The 13,316-nt window shown below is 44.3% G+C and overlaps 1 protein-coding gene across 3 annotated transcripts; it reads left to right on the top strand.

Moving 5' to 3' along the window:
* The first annotated feature begins 947 nt into the window (after nucleotides 1–947).
* On the top strand, nucleotides 948–12,376 carry LOC135811966 (uncharacterized). Of its 3 annotated transcripts, none has more exons than XR_010552733.1 (15): nucleotides 948–1,636; nucleotides 2,294–2,408; nucleotides 3,086–3,200; nucleotides 3,878–3,992; nucleotides 4,670–4,784; nucleotides 5,462–5,576; nucleotides 6,233–6,347; nucleotides 7,025–7,139; nucleotides 7,797–7,911; nucleotides 8,566–8,680; nucleotides 9,338–9,452; nucleotides 10,110–10,224; nucleotides 10,882–10,996; nucleotides 11,672–11,860; nucleotides 12,112–12,376. XR_010552733.1 is itself a non-coding variant. In XM_065325252.1 (15 exons), the coding sequence occupies exons 12-14, from the start codon at nucleotides 10,133–10,135 to the stop codon at nucleotides 11,720–11,722; spliced, it is 258 nt and encodes an 85-aa protein (XP_065181324.1). In that variant the 5' UTR covers nucleotides 948–1,636; nucleotides 2,294–2,408; nucleotides 3,086–3,200; nucleotides 3,878–3,992; nucleotides 4,670–4,784; nucleotides 5,462–5,576; nucleotides 6,233–6,347; nucleotides 7,025–7,139; nucleotides 7,797–7,911; nucleotides 8,566–8,680; nucleotides 9,338–9,452; nucleotides 10,110–10,132; the 3' UTR covers nucleotides 11,723–11,860; nucleotides 12,108–12,376. The 3 variants fall into 3 exon arrangements, 2 of the variants coding, with proteins under 2 accessions (XP_065181324.1, XP_065181315.1); XM_065325252.1 differs by having other exon boundaries at nucleotides 12,108–12,376; XM_065325243.1 differs by lacking the exons at nucleotides 948–1,636; nucleotides 2,294–2,408; nucleotides 3,086–3,200; ... (6 more) ...; nucleotides 8,566–8,680; nucleotides 9,338–9,452 and having other exon boundaries at nucleotides 9,466–10,224; nucleotides 12,108–12,376.
* The last annotated feature ends 940 nt before the right edge of the window (nucleotides 12,377–13,316 follow it).

The raw sequence follows: 13,316 nt of genomic DNA on the forward strand, positions 1-13,316 counted from the left end.
TGCTACTGATCGAGGACCTAAATTTTGCGCGATTGCATGATTTTTGTTTGACAGCTTGAGTACTTTGTTCTGAATATGATTTCAAAATTCCGCTCCACTTAGCACCTAGGTATATGTGAAGGAAATCCTGTGGAGCACTCAGTTTCTACCCAGCTTCTTTCTGCGTTTGCATATTGCGTCTAAGGTATTGGTGGTACGGCATAATCGCAGATTTGACTATTGTGCCTGCGGATTCCCATGTGTGAGCTTGATTTATACTTCATTGGACTTAGTGAAATACACTGGGTATGTGGTCAAGATTTGAGCAAAATTCATCAATTATTATGGAAGTTACGGCTGTGTTCATGCGGTCGGGCCGCGAACCCAGACTGCCACCTTAACAGGCCCTCACTGTGCTTACCAGTTCATAGTCACGGGTAGAGAGAAGAGGCGACGACTACTACTACTCGGATGGTTCTTCACCACTACTGGCGTAATAAGTCTTTTCTACCTGGGCTCCTCCTTGCCCTTGGTTTCCCTTTTCTCTACTATGTAGTAGTAATACGGTAGTAGTTTGCTGATTGAAAAATAAAAAACTAACTTTTTAAAAGTGTTCAACATGGCGGAGTGGCCAGCGTGAACTCAACTGGTTTATTTTTAGAAGCGGTCAGGTAAGGAGCCAGATCACTGGTAAGTGTATCTTTAGCTGCTTGTGTGAAACACTTTGCCTTTGCGGCTTTGGCTTTGGTGACATCGCAGCGTAACGCGCTAGCGTTGTCTGTTAGTTTCACCGTTATCATAAAAAAATTCAGTCTAGCATTGTTTGTTTTCCTTGCGTTTCGTTCTGTTCTTTCGAGAACCGATGGACACGATCACCGTTCAGCTGCTCGTGCTACAACTCGCCTACTGCTAGAGCAGCATGTCGTTTCAACGTTTGCGAGGCCTTTGCAAGAACAGCAACGGAAGCGTTGAAGGCTTACTTCGGCGGAGGTGAAAGGTGGCACTCAAACTCCTTTTTTTGTTTTCAGTTTTTCGCTTGATGTGCGAGCAAACTGTTTCCAAACTGAGCGTGAAGCCAGCCAGCTTAGCTGGCTGCTGTTTACGGATTTGGCGGAGAACGATCATTCAACGGTGGACCACAACAATAACTACACGTGAAGTCATTGTTCTTCGCCTTCGGATTGCTGCGAGGAAGGCGAGAAAAAGCTAGTATTTCTCGCCCGCCGAGCGGAGCGAGTGAGGCGAGAAATGATTTCTCGCGAAACAAAACATTTGCTCTTGCGAATATGGCATTTGATGTTTCCTCTTTTTGCCTGACTTCTTCAGCCAGTTTTTGAGTTTCACCATTGTCCCCACCCTTCATGTCTGCCAATCTTCTTCCCTTTTTTTCTTGGCTGCAGATATGTTGTGCTTACTTCCATGCTGCCATGCTGAAACTTGGGATTATACACCCAGTCTTTTTCGCAGAAGTTTGGATTCTAGTGTTTTGTATCTGTGTATTTGGTTGTGTGTGTGTGTATTGGGTTGTGTGTTACTCACTAGATTGCCTGCAGTCTTCTATCAACATGTTTGTGTACCGGCGCCATTTCATGAGAGACAAGCGGAGGGATCAAGTTGCAGCGAGGACGGCGACGAGAAGCAAACGGCAAAGAACTCGGTAAGTGATGCTTAGGGTTTTTTGGCATTGTCGATTTTCGGCATTGCCAAAAAATCATAAGCATCACTTACTAGCACAGCTTTCAGTGGTAGAAAATTTTCTTTTTTCAGATAATGCACTGTGGTAAAATATTTGCACGGGAACTTCACGATTTGCACTGTTTCCGTGCACGATGAGATTGATTGGTTTAGTTGAAAAGCATGCACTCACTTTCAGGAGGAGAACCTACTTCTAGGAACTCCTTCTTCTTTGTCACATGTGAATCACTTGAGCCGGCAGTGCTAAGTGCATCATGCCTTTGATTTCATACACATTTTTTGAATAACAGTCCGAACAGGGTTTGAACGTTTTTTCCCAAGTTATCCTATTTCTACTTCTAAGTAGACGTTAACTTGTTCACCGCTGGATCTGCGGGCCCTGTTGAAGGTTGACCGTCGACATAGTTGGGTTGTCAGTTTGTCGGAACGGTACGGCCTGGTTCGGGTATCTGGCGGACGACCGAACCAAGATATTATTTGACTTTTTTTTATTCTTTTCAGGCGAGTTTGAGTTGTGGTTTTGATTGGGATGAGTGAACTCATTGGATTGCAGGATGGCAGAAGTTTGCGTGCTAGGGTTTTTTTGTGTCTATGTATTGGGTTGTGTGTTACTCACTAGATTGCCTGCAGTCTTCTATCAACATGTTTGTGTACCGGCGCCATTTCATGAGAGACAAGCGGAGGGATCAAGTTGCAGCGAGGACGGCGACGAGAAGCAAACGGCAAAGAACTCGGTAAGTGATGCTTAGGGTTTTTTGGCATTGTCGATTTTCGGCATTGCCAAAAAATCATAAGCATCACTTACTAGCACAGCTTTCAGTGGTAGAAAATTTTCTTTTTTCAGATAATGCACTGTGGTAAAATATTTGCACGGGAACTTCACGATTTGCACTGTTTCCGTGCACGATGAGATTGATTGGTTTAGTTGAAAAGCATGCACTCACTTTCAGGAGGAGAACCTACTTCTAGGAACTCCTTCTTCTTTGTCACATGTGAATCACTTGAGCCGGCAGTGCTAAGTGCATCATGCCTTTGATTTCATACACATTTTTTGAATAACAGTCCGAACAGGGTTTGAACGTTTTTTCCCAAGTTATCCTATTTCTACTTCTAAGTAGACGTTAACTTGTTCACCGCTGGATCTGCGGGCCCTGTTGAAGGTTGACCGTCGACATAGTTGGGTTGTCAGTTTGTCGGAACGGTACGGCCTGGTTCGGGTATCTGGCGGACGACCGAACCAAGATATTATTTGACTTTTTTTTATTCTTTTCAGCCGTTTCCTATGATGCGGCGGCGAGTTGGAGTTGTGGTTTTGATTGGGATGAGTGAACTCATTGGATTGCAGGATGGCAGAAGTTTGCGTGCTAGGGTTTTTTTGTGTCTATGTATTGGGTTGTGTGTTACTCACTAGATTGCCTGCAGTCTTCTATCAACATGTTTGTGTACCGGCGCCATTTCATGAGAGACAAGCGGAGGGATCAAGTTGCAGCGAGGACGGCGACGAGAAGCAAACGGCAAAGAACTCGGTAAGTGATGCTTAGGGTTTTTTGGCATTGTCGATTTTCGGCATTGCCAAAAAATCATAAGCATCACTTACTAGCACAGCTTTCAGTGGTAGAAAATTTTCTTTTTTCAGATAATGCACTGTGGTAAAATATTTGCACGGGAACTTCACGATTTGCACTGTTTCCGTGCACGATGAGATTGATTGGTTTAGTTGAAAAGCATGCACTCACTTTCAGGAGGAGAACCTACTTCTAGGAACTCCTTCTTCTTTGTCACATGTGAATCACTTGAGCCGGCAGTGCTAAGTGCATCATGCCTTTGATTTCATACACATTTTTTGAATAACAGTCCGAACAGGGTTTGAACGTTTTTTCCCAAGTTATCCTATTTCTACTTCTAAGTAGACGTTAACTTGTTCACCGCTGGATCTGCGGGCCCTGTTGAAGGTTGACCGTCGACATAGTTGGGTTGTCAGTTTGTCGGAACGGTACGGCCTGGTTCGGGTATCTGGCGGACGACCGAACCAAGATATTATTTGACTTTTTTTTATTCTTTTCAGCCGTTTCCTATGATGCGGCGGCGAGTTGGAGTTGTGGTTTTGATTGGGATGAGTGAACTCATTGGATTGCAGGATGGCAGAAGTTTGCGTGCTAGGGTTTTTTTGTGTCTATGTATTGGGTTGTGTGTTACTCACTAGATTGCCTGCAGTCTTCTATCAACATGTTTGTGTACCGGCGCCATTTCATGAGAGACAAGCGGAGGGATCAAGTTGCAGCGAGGACGGCGACGAGAAGCAAACGGCAAAGAACTCGGTAAGTGATGCTTAGGGTTTTTTGGCATTGTCGATTTTCGGCATTGCCAAAAAATCATAAGCATCACTTACTAGCACAGCTTTCAGTGGTAGAAAATTTTCTTTTTTCAGATAATGCACTGTGGTAAAATATTTGCACGGGAACTTCACGATTTGCACTGTTTCCGTGCACGATGAGATTGATTGGTTTAGTTGAAAAGCATGCACTCACTTTCAGGAGGAGAACCTACTTCTAGGAACTCCTTCTTCTTTGTCACATGTGAATCACTTGAGCCGGCAGTGCTAAGTGCATCATGCCTTTGATTTCATACACATTTTTTGAATAACAGTCCGAACAGGGTTTGAACGTTTTTTCCCAAGTTATCCTATTTCTACTTCTAAGTAGACGTTAACTTGTTCACCGCTGGATCTGCGGGCCCTGTTGAAGGTTGACCGTCGACATAGTTGGGTTGTCAGTTTGTCGGAACGGTACGGCCTGGTTCGGGTATCTGGCGGACGACCGAACCAAGATATTATTTGACTTTTTTTTATTCTTTTCAGCCGTTTCCTATGATGCGGCGGCGAGTTGGAGTTGTGGTTTTGATTGGGATGAGTGAACTCATTGGATTGCAGGATGGCAGAAGTTTGCGTGCTAGGGTTTTTTTGTGTCTATGTATTGGGTTGTGTGTTACTCACTAGATTGCCTGCAGTCTTCTATCAACATGTTTGTGTACCGGCGCCATTTCATGAGAGACAAGCGGAGGGATCAAGTTGCAGCGAGGACGGCGACGAGAAGCAAACGGCAAAGAACTCGGTAAGTGATGCTTAGGGTTTTTTGGCATTGTCGATTTTCGGCATTGCCAAAAAATCATAAGCATCACTTACTAGCACAGCTTTCAGTGGTAGAAAATTTTCTTTTTTCAGATAATGCACTGTGGTAAAATATTTGCACGGGAACTTCACGATTTGCACTGTTTCCGTGCACGATGAGATTGATTGGTTTAGTTGAAAAGCATGCACTCACTTTCAGGAGGAGAACCTACTTCTAGGAACTCCTTCTTCTTTGTCACATGTGAATCACTTGAGCCGGCAGTGCTAAGTGCATCATGCCTTTGATTTCATACACATTTTTTGAATAACAGTCCGAACAGGGTTTGAACGTTTTTTCCCAAGTTATCCTATTTCTACTTCTAAGTAGACGTTAACTTGTTCACCGCTGGATCTGCGGGCCCTGTTGAAGGTTGACCGTCGACATAGTTGGGTTGTCAGTTTGTCGGAACGGTACGGCCTGGTTCGGGTATCTGGCGGACGACCGAACCAAGATATTATTTGACTTTTTTTTATTCTTTTCAGCCGTTTCCTATGATGCGGCGGCGAGTTGGAGTTGTGGTTTTGATTGGGATGAGTGAACTCATTGGATTGCAGGATGGCAGAAGTTTGCGTGCTAGGGTTTTTTTGTGTCTATGTATTGGGTTGTGTGTTACTCACTAGATTGCCTGCAGTCTTCTATCAACATGTTTGTGTACCGGCGCCATTTCATGAGAGACAAGCGGAGGGATCAAGTTGCAGCGAGGACGGCGACGAGAAGCAAACGGCAAAGAACTCGGTAAGTGATGCTTAGGGTTTTTTGGCATTGTCGATTTTCGGCATTGCCAAAAAATCATAAGCATCACTTACTAGCACAGCTTTCAGTGGTAGAAAATTTTCTTTTTTCAGATAATGCACTGTGGTAAAATATTTGCACGGGAACTTCACGATTTGCACTGTTTCCGTGCACGATGAGATTGATTGGTTTAGTTGAAAAGCATGCACTCACTTTCAGGAGGAGAACCTACTTCTAGGAACTCCTTCTTCTTTGTCACATGTGAATCACTTGAGCCGGCAGTGCTAAGTGCATCATGCCTTTGATTTCATACACATTTTTTGAATAACAGTCCGAACAGGGTTTGAACGTTTTTTCCCAAGTTATCCTATTTCTACTTCTAAGTAGACGTTAACTTGTTCACCGCTGGATCTGCGGGCCCTGTTGAAGGTTGACCGTCGACATAGTTGGGTTGTCAGTTTGTCGGAACGGTACGGCCTGGTTCGGGTATCTGGCGGACGACCGAACCAAGATATTATTTGACTTTTTTTATTCTTTTCAGGCGAGTTGGAGTTGTGGTTTTGATTGGGATGAGTGAACTCATTGGATTGCAGGATGGCAGAAGTTTGCGTGCTAGGGTTTTTTTGTGTCTATGTATTGGGTTGTGTGTTACTCACTAGATTGCCTGCAGTCTTCTATCAACATGTTTGTGTACCGGCGCCATTTCATGAGAGACAAGCGGAGGGATCAAGTTGCAGCGAGGACGGCGACGAGAAGCAAACGGCAAAGAACTCGGTAAGTGATGCTTAGGGTTTTTTGGCATTGTCGATTTTCGGCATTGCCAAAAAATCATAAGCATCACTTACTAGCACAGCTTTCAGTGGTAGAAAATTTTCTTTTTTCAGATAATGCACTGTGGTAAAATATTTGCACGGGAACTTCACGATTTGCACTGTTTCCGTGCACGATGAGATTGATTGGTTTAGTTGAAAAGCATGCACTCACTTTCAGGAGGAGAACCTACTTCTAGGAACTCCTTCTTCTTTGTCACATGTGAATCACTTGAGCCGGCAGTGCTAAGTGCATCATGCCTTTGATTTCATACACATTTTTTGAATAACAGTCCGAACAGGGTTTGAACGTTTTTTCCCAAGTTATCCTATTTCTACTTCTAAGTAGACGTTAACTTGTTCACCGCTGGATCTGCGGGCCCTGTTGAAGGTTGACCGTCGACATAGTTGGGTTGTCAGTTTGTCGGAACGGTACGGCCTGGTTCGGGTATCTGGCGGACGACCGAACCAAGATATTATTTGACTTTTTTTTATTCTTTTCAGCCGTTTCCTATGATGCGGCGGCGAGTTGGAGTTGTGGTTTTGATTGGGATGAGTGAACTCATTGGATTGCAGGATGGCAGAAGTTTGCGTGCTAGGGTTTTTTTGTGTCTATGTATTGGGTTGTGTGTTACTCACTAGATTGCCTGCAGTCTTCTATCAACATGTTTGTGTACCGGCGCCATTTCATGAGAGACAAGCGGAGGGATCAAGTTGCAGCGAGGACGGCGACGAGAAGCAAACGGCAAAGAACTCGGTAAGTGATGCTTAGGGTTTTTTGGCATTGTCGATTTTCGGCATTGCCAAAAAATCATAAGCATCACTTACTAGCACAGCTTTCAGTGGTAGAAAATTTTCTTTTTTCAGATAATGCACTGTGGTAAAATATTTGCACGGGAACTTCACGATTTGCACTGTTTCCGTGCACGATGAGATTGATTGGTTTAGTTGAAAAGCATGCACTCACTTTCAGGAGGAGAACCTACTTCTAGGAACTCCTTCTTCTTTGTCACATGTGAATCACTTGAGCCGGCAGTGCTAAGTGCATCATGCCTTTGATTTCATACACATTTTTTGAATAACAGTCCGAACAGGGTTTGAACGTTTTTTCCCAAGTTATCCTATTTCTACTTCTAAGTAGACGTTAACTTGTTCACCGCTGGATCTGCGGGCCCTGTTGAAGGTTGACCGTCGACATAGTTGGGTTGTCAGTTTGTCGGAACGGTACGGCCTGGTTCGGGTATCTGGCGGACGACCGAACCAAGATATTATTTGACTTTTTTTTATTCTTTTCAGGCGAGTTGGAGTTGTGGTTTTGATTGGGATGAGTGAACTCATTGGATTGCAGGATGGCAGAAGTTTGCGTGCTAGGGTTTTTTTGTGTCTATGTATTGGGTTGTGTGTTACTCACTAGATTGCCTGCAGTCTTCTATCAACATGTTTGTGTACCGGCGCCATTTCATGAGAGACAAGCGGAGGGATCAAGTTGCAGCGAGGACGGCGACGAGAAGCAAACGGCAAAGAACTCGGTAAGTGATGCTTAGGGTTTTTTGGCATTGTCGATTTTCGGCATTGCCAAAAAATCATAAGCATCACTTACTAGCACAGCTTTCAGTGGTAGAAAATTTTCTTTTTTCAGATAATGCACTGTGGTAAAATATTTGCACGGGAACTTCACGATTTGCACTGTTTCCGTGCACGATGAGATTGATTGGTTTAGTTGAAAAGCATGCACTCACTTTCAGGAGGAGAACCTACTTCTAGGAACTCCTTCTTTGTCACATGTGAATCACTTGAGCCGGCAGTGCTAAGTGCATCATGCCTTTGATTTCATACACATTTTTTGAATAACAGTCCGAACAGGGTTTGAACGTTTTTTCCCAAGTTATCCTATTTCTACTTCTAAGTAGACGTTAACTTGTTCACCGCTGGATCTGCGGGCCCTGTTGAAGGTTGACCGTCGACATAGTTGGGTTGTCAGTTTGTCGGAACGGTACGGCCTGGTTCGGGTATCTGGCGGACGACCGAACCAAGATATTATTTGACTTTTTTTTATTCTTTTCAGGCGAGTTTGAGTTGTGGTTTTGATTGGGATGAGTGAACTCATTGGATTGCAGGATGGCAGAAGTTTGCGTGCTAGGGTTTTTTTGTGTCTATGTATTGGGTTGTGTGTTACTCACTAGATTGCCTGCAGTCTTCTATCAACATGTTTGTGTACCGGCGCCATTTCATGAGAGACAAGCGGAGGGATCAAGTTGCAGCGAGGACGGCGACGAGAAGCAAACGGCAAAGAACTCGGTAAGTGATGCTTAGGGTTTTTTGGCATTGTCGATTTTCGGCATTGCCAAAAAATCATAAGCATCACTTACTAGCACAGCTTTCAGTGGTAGAAAATTTTCTTTTTTCAGATAATGCACTGTGGTAAAATATTTGCACGGGAACTTCACGATTTGCACTGTTTCCGTGCACGATGAGATTGATTGGTTTAGTTGAAAAGCATGCACTCACTTTCAGGAGGAGAACCTACTTCTAGGAACTCCTTCTTCTTTGTCACATGTGAATCACTTGAGCCGGCAGTGCTAAGTGCATCATGCCTTTGATTTCATACACATTTTTTGAATAACAGTCCGAACAGGGTTTGAACGTTTTTTCCCAAGTTATCCTATTTCTACTTCTAAGTAGACGTTAACTTGTTCACCGCTGGATCTGCGGGCCCTGTTGAAGGTTGACCGTCGACATAGTTGGGTTGTCAGTTTGTCGGAACGGTACGGCCTGGTTCGGGTATCTGGCGGACGACCGAACCAAGATATTATTTGACTTTTTTTTATTCTTTTCAGGCGAGTTTGAGTTGTGGTTTTGATTGGGATGAGTGAACTCATTGGATTGCAGGATGGCAGAAGTTTGCGTGCTAGGGTTTTTTTGTGTCTATGTATTGGGTTGTGTGTTACTCACTAGATTGCCTGCAGTCTTCTATCAACATGTTTGTGTACCGGCGCCATTTCATGAGAGACAAGCGGAGGGATCAAGTTGCAGCGAGGACGGCGACGAGAAGCAAACGGCAAAGAACTCGGTAAGTGATGCTTAGGGTTTTTTGGCATTGTCGATTTTCGGCATTGCCAAAAAATCATAAGCATCACTTACTAGCACAGCTTTCAGTGGTAGAAAATTTTCTTTTTTCAGATAATGCACTGTGGTAAAATATTTGCACGGGAACTTCACGATTTGCACTGTTTCCGTGCACGATGAGATTGATTGGTTTAGTTGAAAAGCATGCACTCACTTTCAGGAGGAGAACCTACTTCTAGGAACTCCTTCTTCTTTGTCACATGTGAATCACTTGAGCCGGCAGTGCTAAGTGCATCATGCCTTTGATTTCATACACATTTTTTGAATAACAGTCCGAACAGGGTTTGAACGTTTTTTCCCAAGTTATCCTATTTCTACTTCTAAGTAGACGTTAACTTGTTCACCGCTGGATCTGCGGGCCCTGTTGAAGGTTGACCGTCGACATAGTTGGGTTGTCAGTTTGTCGGAACGGTACGGCCTGGTTCGGGTATCTGGCGGACGACCGAACCAAGATATTATTTGACTTTTTTTTATTCTTTTCAGGCGAGTTTGAGTTGTGGTTTTGATTGGGATGAGTGAACTCATTGGATTGCAGGATGGCAGAAGTTTGCGTGCTAGGGTTTTTTTGTGTCTATGTATTGGGTTGTGTGTTACTCACTAGATTGCCTGCAGTCTTCTATCAACATGTTTGTGTACCGGCGCCATTTCATGAGAGACAAGCGGAGGGATCAAGTTGCAGCGAGGACGGCGACGAGAAGCAAACGGCAAAGAACTCGGTAAGTGATGCTTAGGGTTTTTTGGCATTGTCGATTTTCGGCATTGCCAAAAAATCATAAGCATCACTTACTAGCACAGCTTTCAGTGGTAGAAAATTTTCTTTTTTCAGATAATGCACTGTGGTAAAATATTTGCACGGGAACTTCACGATTTGCACTGTTTCCGTGCACGATGAGATTGATTGGTTTAGTTGAAAAGCATGCACTCACTTTCAGGAGGAGAACCTACTTCTAGGAACTCCTTCTTCTTTGTCACATGTGAATCACTTGAGCCGGCAGTGCTAAGTGCATCATGCCTTTGATTTCATACACATTTTTTGAATAACAGTCCGAACAGGGTTTGAACGTTTTTTCCCAAGTTATCCTATTTCTACTTCTAAGTAGACGTTAACTTGTTCACCGCTGGATCTGCGGGCCCTGTTGAAGGTTGACCGTCGACATAGTTGGGTTGTCAGTTTGTCGGAACGGTACGGCCTGGTTCGGGTATCTGGCGGACGACCGAACCAAGATATTATTTGACTTTTTTTTATTCTTTTCAGGCGAGTTTGAGTTGTGGTTTTGATTGGGATGAGTGAACTCATTGGATTGCAGGATGGCAGAAGTTTGCGTGCTAGGGTTTTTTTGTGTCTATGTATTGGGTTGTGTGTTACTCACTAGATTGCCTGCAGTCTTCTATCAACATGTTTGTGTACCGGCGCCATTTCATGAGAGACAAGCGGAGGGATCAAGTTGCAGCGAGGACGGCGACGAGAAGCAAACGGCAAAGAACTCGGTAAGTGATGCTTAGGGTTTTTTGGCATTGTCGATTTTCGGCATTGCCAAAAAATCATAAGCATCACTTACTAGCACAGCTTTCAGTGGTAGAAAATTTTCTTTTTTCAGATAATGCACTGTGGTAAAATATTTGCACGGGAACTTCACGATTTGCACTGTTTCCGTGCACGATGAGATTGATTGGTTTAGTTGAAAAGCATGCACTCACTTTCAGGAGGAGAACCTACTTCTAGGAACTCCTTCTTCTTTGTCACATGTGAATCACTTGAGCCGGCAGTGCTAAGTGCATCATGCCTTTGATTTCATACACATTTTTTGAATAACAGTCCGAACAGGGTTTGAACGTTTTTTCCCAAGTTATCCTATTTCTACTTCTAAGTAGACGTTAACTTGTTCACCGCTGGATCTGCGGGCCCTGTTGAAGGTTGACCGTCGACATAGTTGGGTTGTCAGTTTGTCGGAACGGTACGGCCTGGTTCGGGTATCCGGCGGACGACCGAACCAAGATATTATTTGACTTTTTTTTATTCTTTTCAGCCGTTTCCTATGATGCGGCGGCGAGTTTGAGTTGTGGTTTTGATTGGGATGAGTGAACTCATTGGATTGCAGGATGGCAGAAGTTTGCGTGCTAGTGTTTTGTGTCTGGGTATTTTGGTTGTGTGTTACTCTCTAGATTGCCTGCAGTCTTCTATCAACATGTTTGTGTACCGGCGCCATTGCATAGGAGAGAAGCGGAGGGATCAAGTTGCAGCGAGGACGGCGACGAGAAACAAATGGCAAAGAACTCGATAAGGTGTGCATAGGAGAGAAACGGATGGATTGCAGCGAGGACGGTGACGAGAAGCAAACAGCAAAGAACTCCGTGAGTGGTGCTTAGGGTTTTTTTGGGCATTGAGTGGTAATTGTCTTTTCCTCCCTTCATTTTTCGAGGTGATCTAGATCTACTTTTTTTAGGCATTTAGTACTGTTTGGCCTGTCAGCCCTAGCGCTTGTTTTGTATCATTCAGAACATACATTTGTACTGAGTACTGCTCCCCCCCCCCCCCCCCCCGGTGACTTTTACTGAAGCTCTTCCATTCTACCACTGTTCTTTCTATTCTTTGCCCTAGGCAGCATCCAGCCAGGAGCTGGAGTGCGTAAGCATCATTGCTTCAGCACATCCTTCTCGTCCTCCTTAGAGAATAACAGCAGCGATAGTGGCAGCAATAGCAGTGACAGCTGGTCGTACTCGGACAGCAGTAGTGATAACAACTCCAGCAGCTCAGACTGCCGCCGACTATAACAAGATAATATGCAGGTGTCAGGTCGTTGAATGTCTCAGTAGCTCGTCAGTTGTTGTGCCTTGCTATCTCACGTTCTGACTGCATTATTATTATTATTATTACGAAGTCTGAAGAAAATGTTGAACGGCCTCTGCTGGGATGACGACTACACCATAGCTCAGGGGTTAGAGCATCGCTGGCTACAAGCGAGGGTCCCTGGTTCGAGTCCTGGTGGTGACAGTCAATTTTTTCTTCAGACTTTTCCCGTTTGTCTCTTTCCCTCAAACCAGTCAGTATTATTATTATTATTATTATTATTAATACAGTCATGTGGGCAGTTGCTTCACAACTCGTTCAATTTTATGTGTTCTTTTCACTTTATTATTGGCTCAGTGCTAGTAATAGTATGTATTTTTAGTAGTAGCCTCAAACGTCAGCTCTGTCACTCAGCACAAAGTCCGCCCAGCTGCATTAAGGAGCCCAACATCAGAAAGACAAAGAGAAGAGGCGGCCAATGGGACCGTGTCTGACTTGTAAGTCGGGTGGAGTGAAAATATGTTTGAAGAAGAATGTGATATACCCGCTGCAATTAGTTGTGCAGGGAAAAAATACATCGGAGAGACGGACACTGGAGACAAGACTGGAGGAACACAACGGTGAAGCTCGTAGGCGCACTGTGGATAAGCCATGGGGTGACCACATGCGAGCTAACCATGCAGGGATCAACCTAGGTGTCGGGGACAGCATCTTCTCGGCAGTGTCTGTGGTTGCAAGAGCCAGTGACAGGGCAAGCCGCAAATTGCGAGAGGCAGTGGAGATCAGAAACGAAGGCCCAGAGATCAACACCAGTGCTGGATGGTCCTTACTCTAAAACAGTCACACCACACTGGCTATCTAGGTGACAGTATTTTCTGGAAACCACTGACATGGTCACATTCGTGTATTGCTTGCGAGAAACCTGTTCAGACATTTCTCAAGTTATCTGGTGACATCTGCGCTGTGCTAACTTATTACCAACACCCAGCGCATGAGTCAGTGAAAACTTGTGATCTTTCA

Source organism: Sycon ciliatum, chromosome 1, assembly GCF_964019385.1.
Source record: "Sycon ciliatum chromosome 1, ocSycCili1.1, whole genome shotgun sequence".
In the NCBI taxonomy this organism is placed as follows: Eukaryota; Metazoa; Porifera; class Calcarea; order Leucosolenida; family Sycettidae; genus Sycon; species Sycon ciliatum.

Bases quoted from the DNA above. Each gene is read 5' to 3' on its own strand.
- LOC135811966 (XM_065325243.1), top strand. From the start codon at position 10,082: ATGTATTGGGTTGTGTGTTACTCACTAGATTGCCTGCAGTCTTCTATC. The intron at 10,225-10,881 runs GTAAGTGATGCT...GTTACTCACTAG, and splicing joins AGCAAACGGCAAAGAACTCG to ATTGCCTGCAGTCTTCTATC. The intron at 10,997-11,671 runs GTAAGTGATGCT...GTTACTCTCTAG, and splicing joins AGCAAACGGCAAAGAACTCG to ATTGCCTGCAGTCTTCTATC.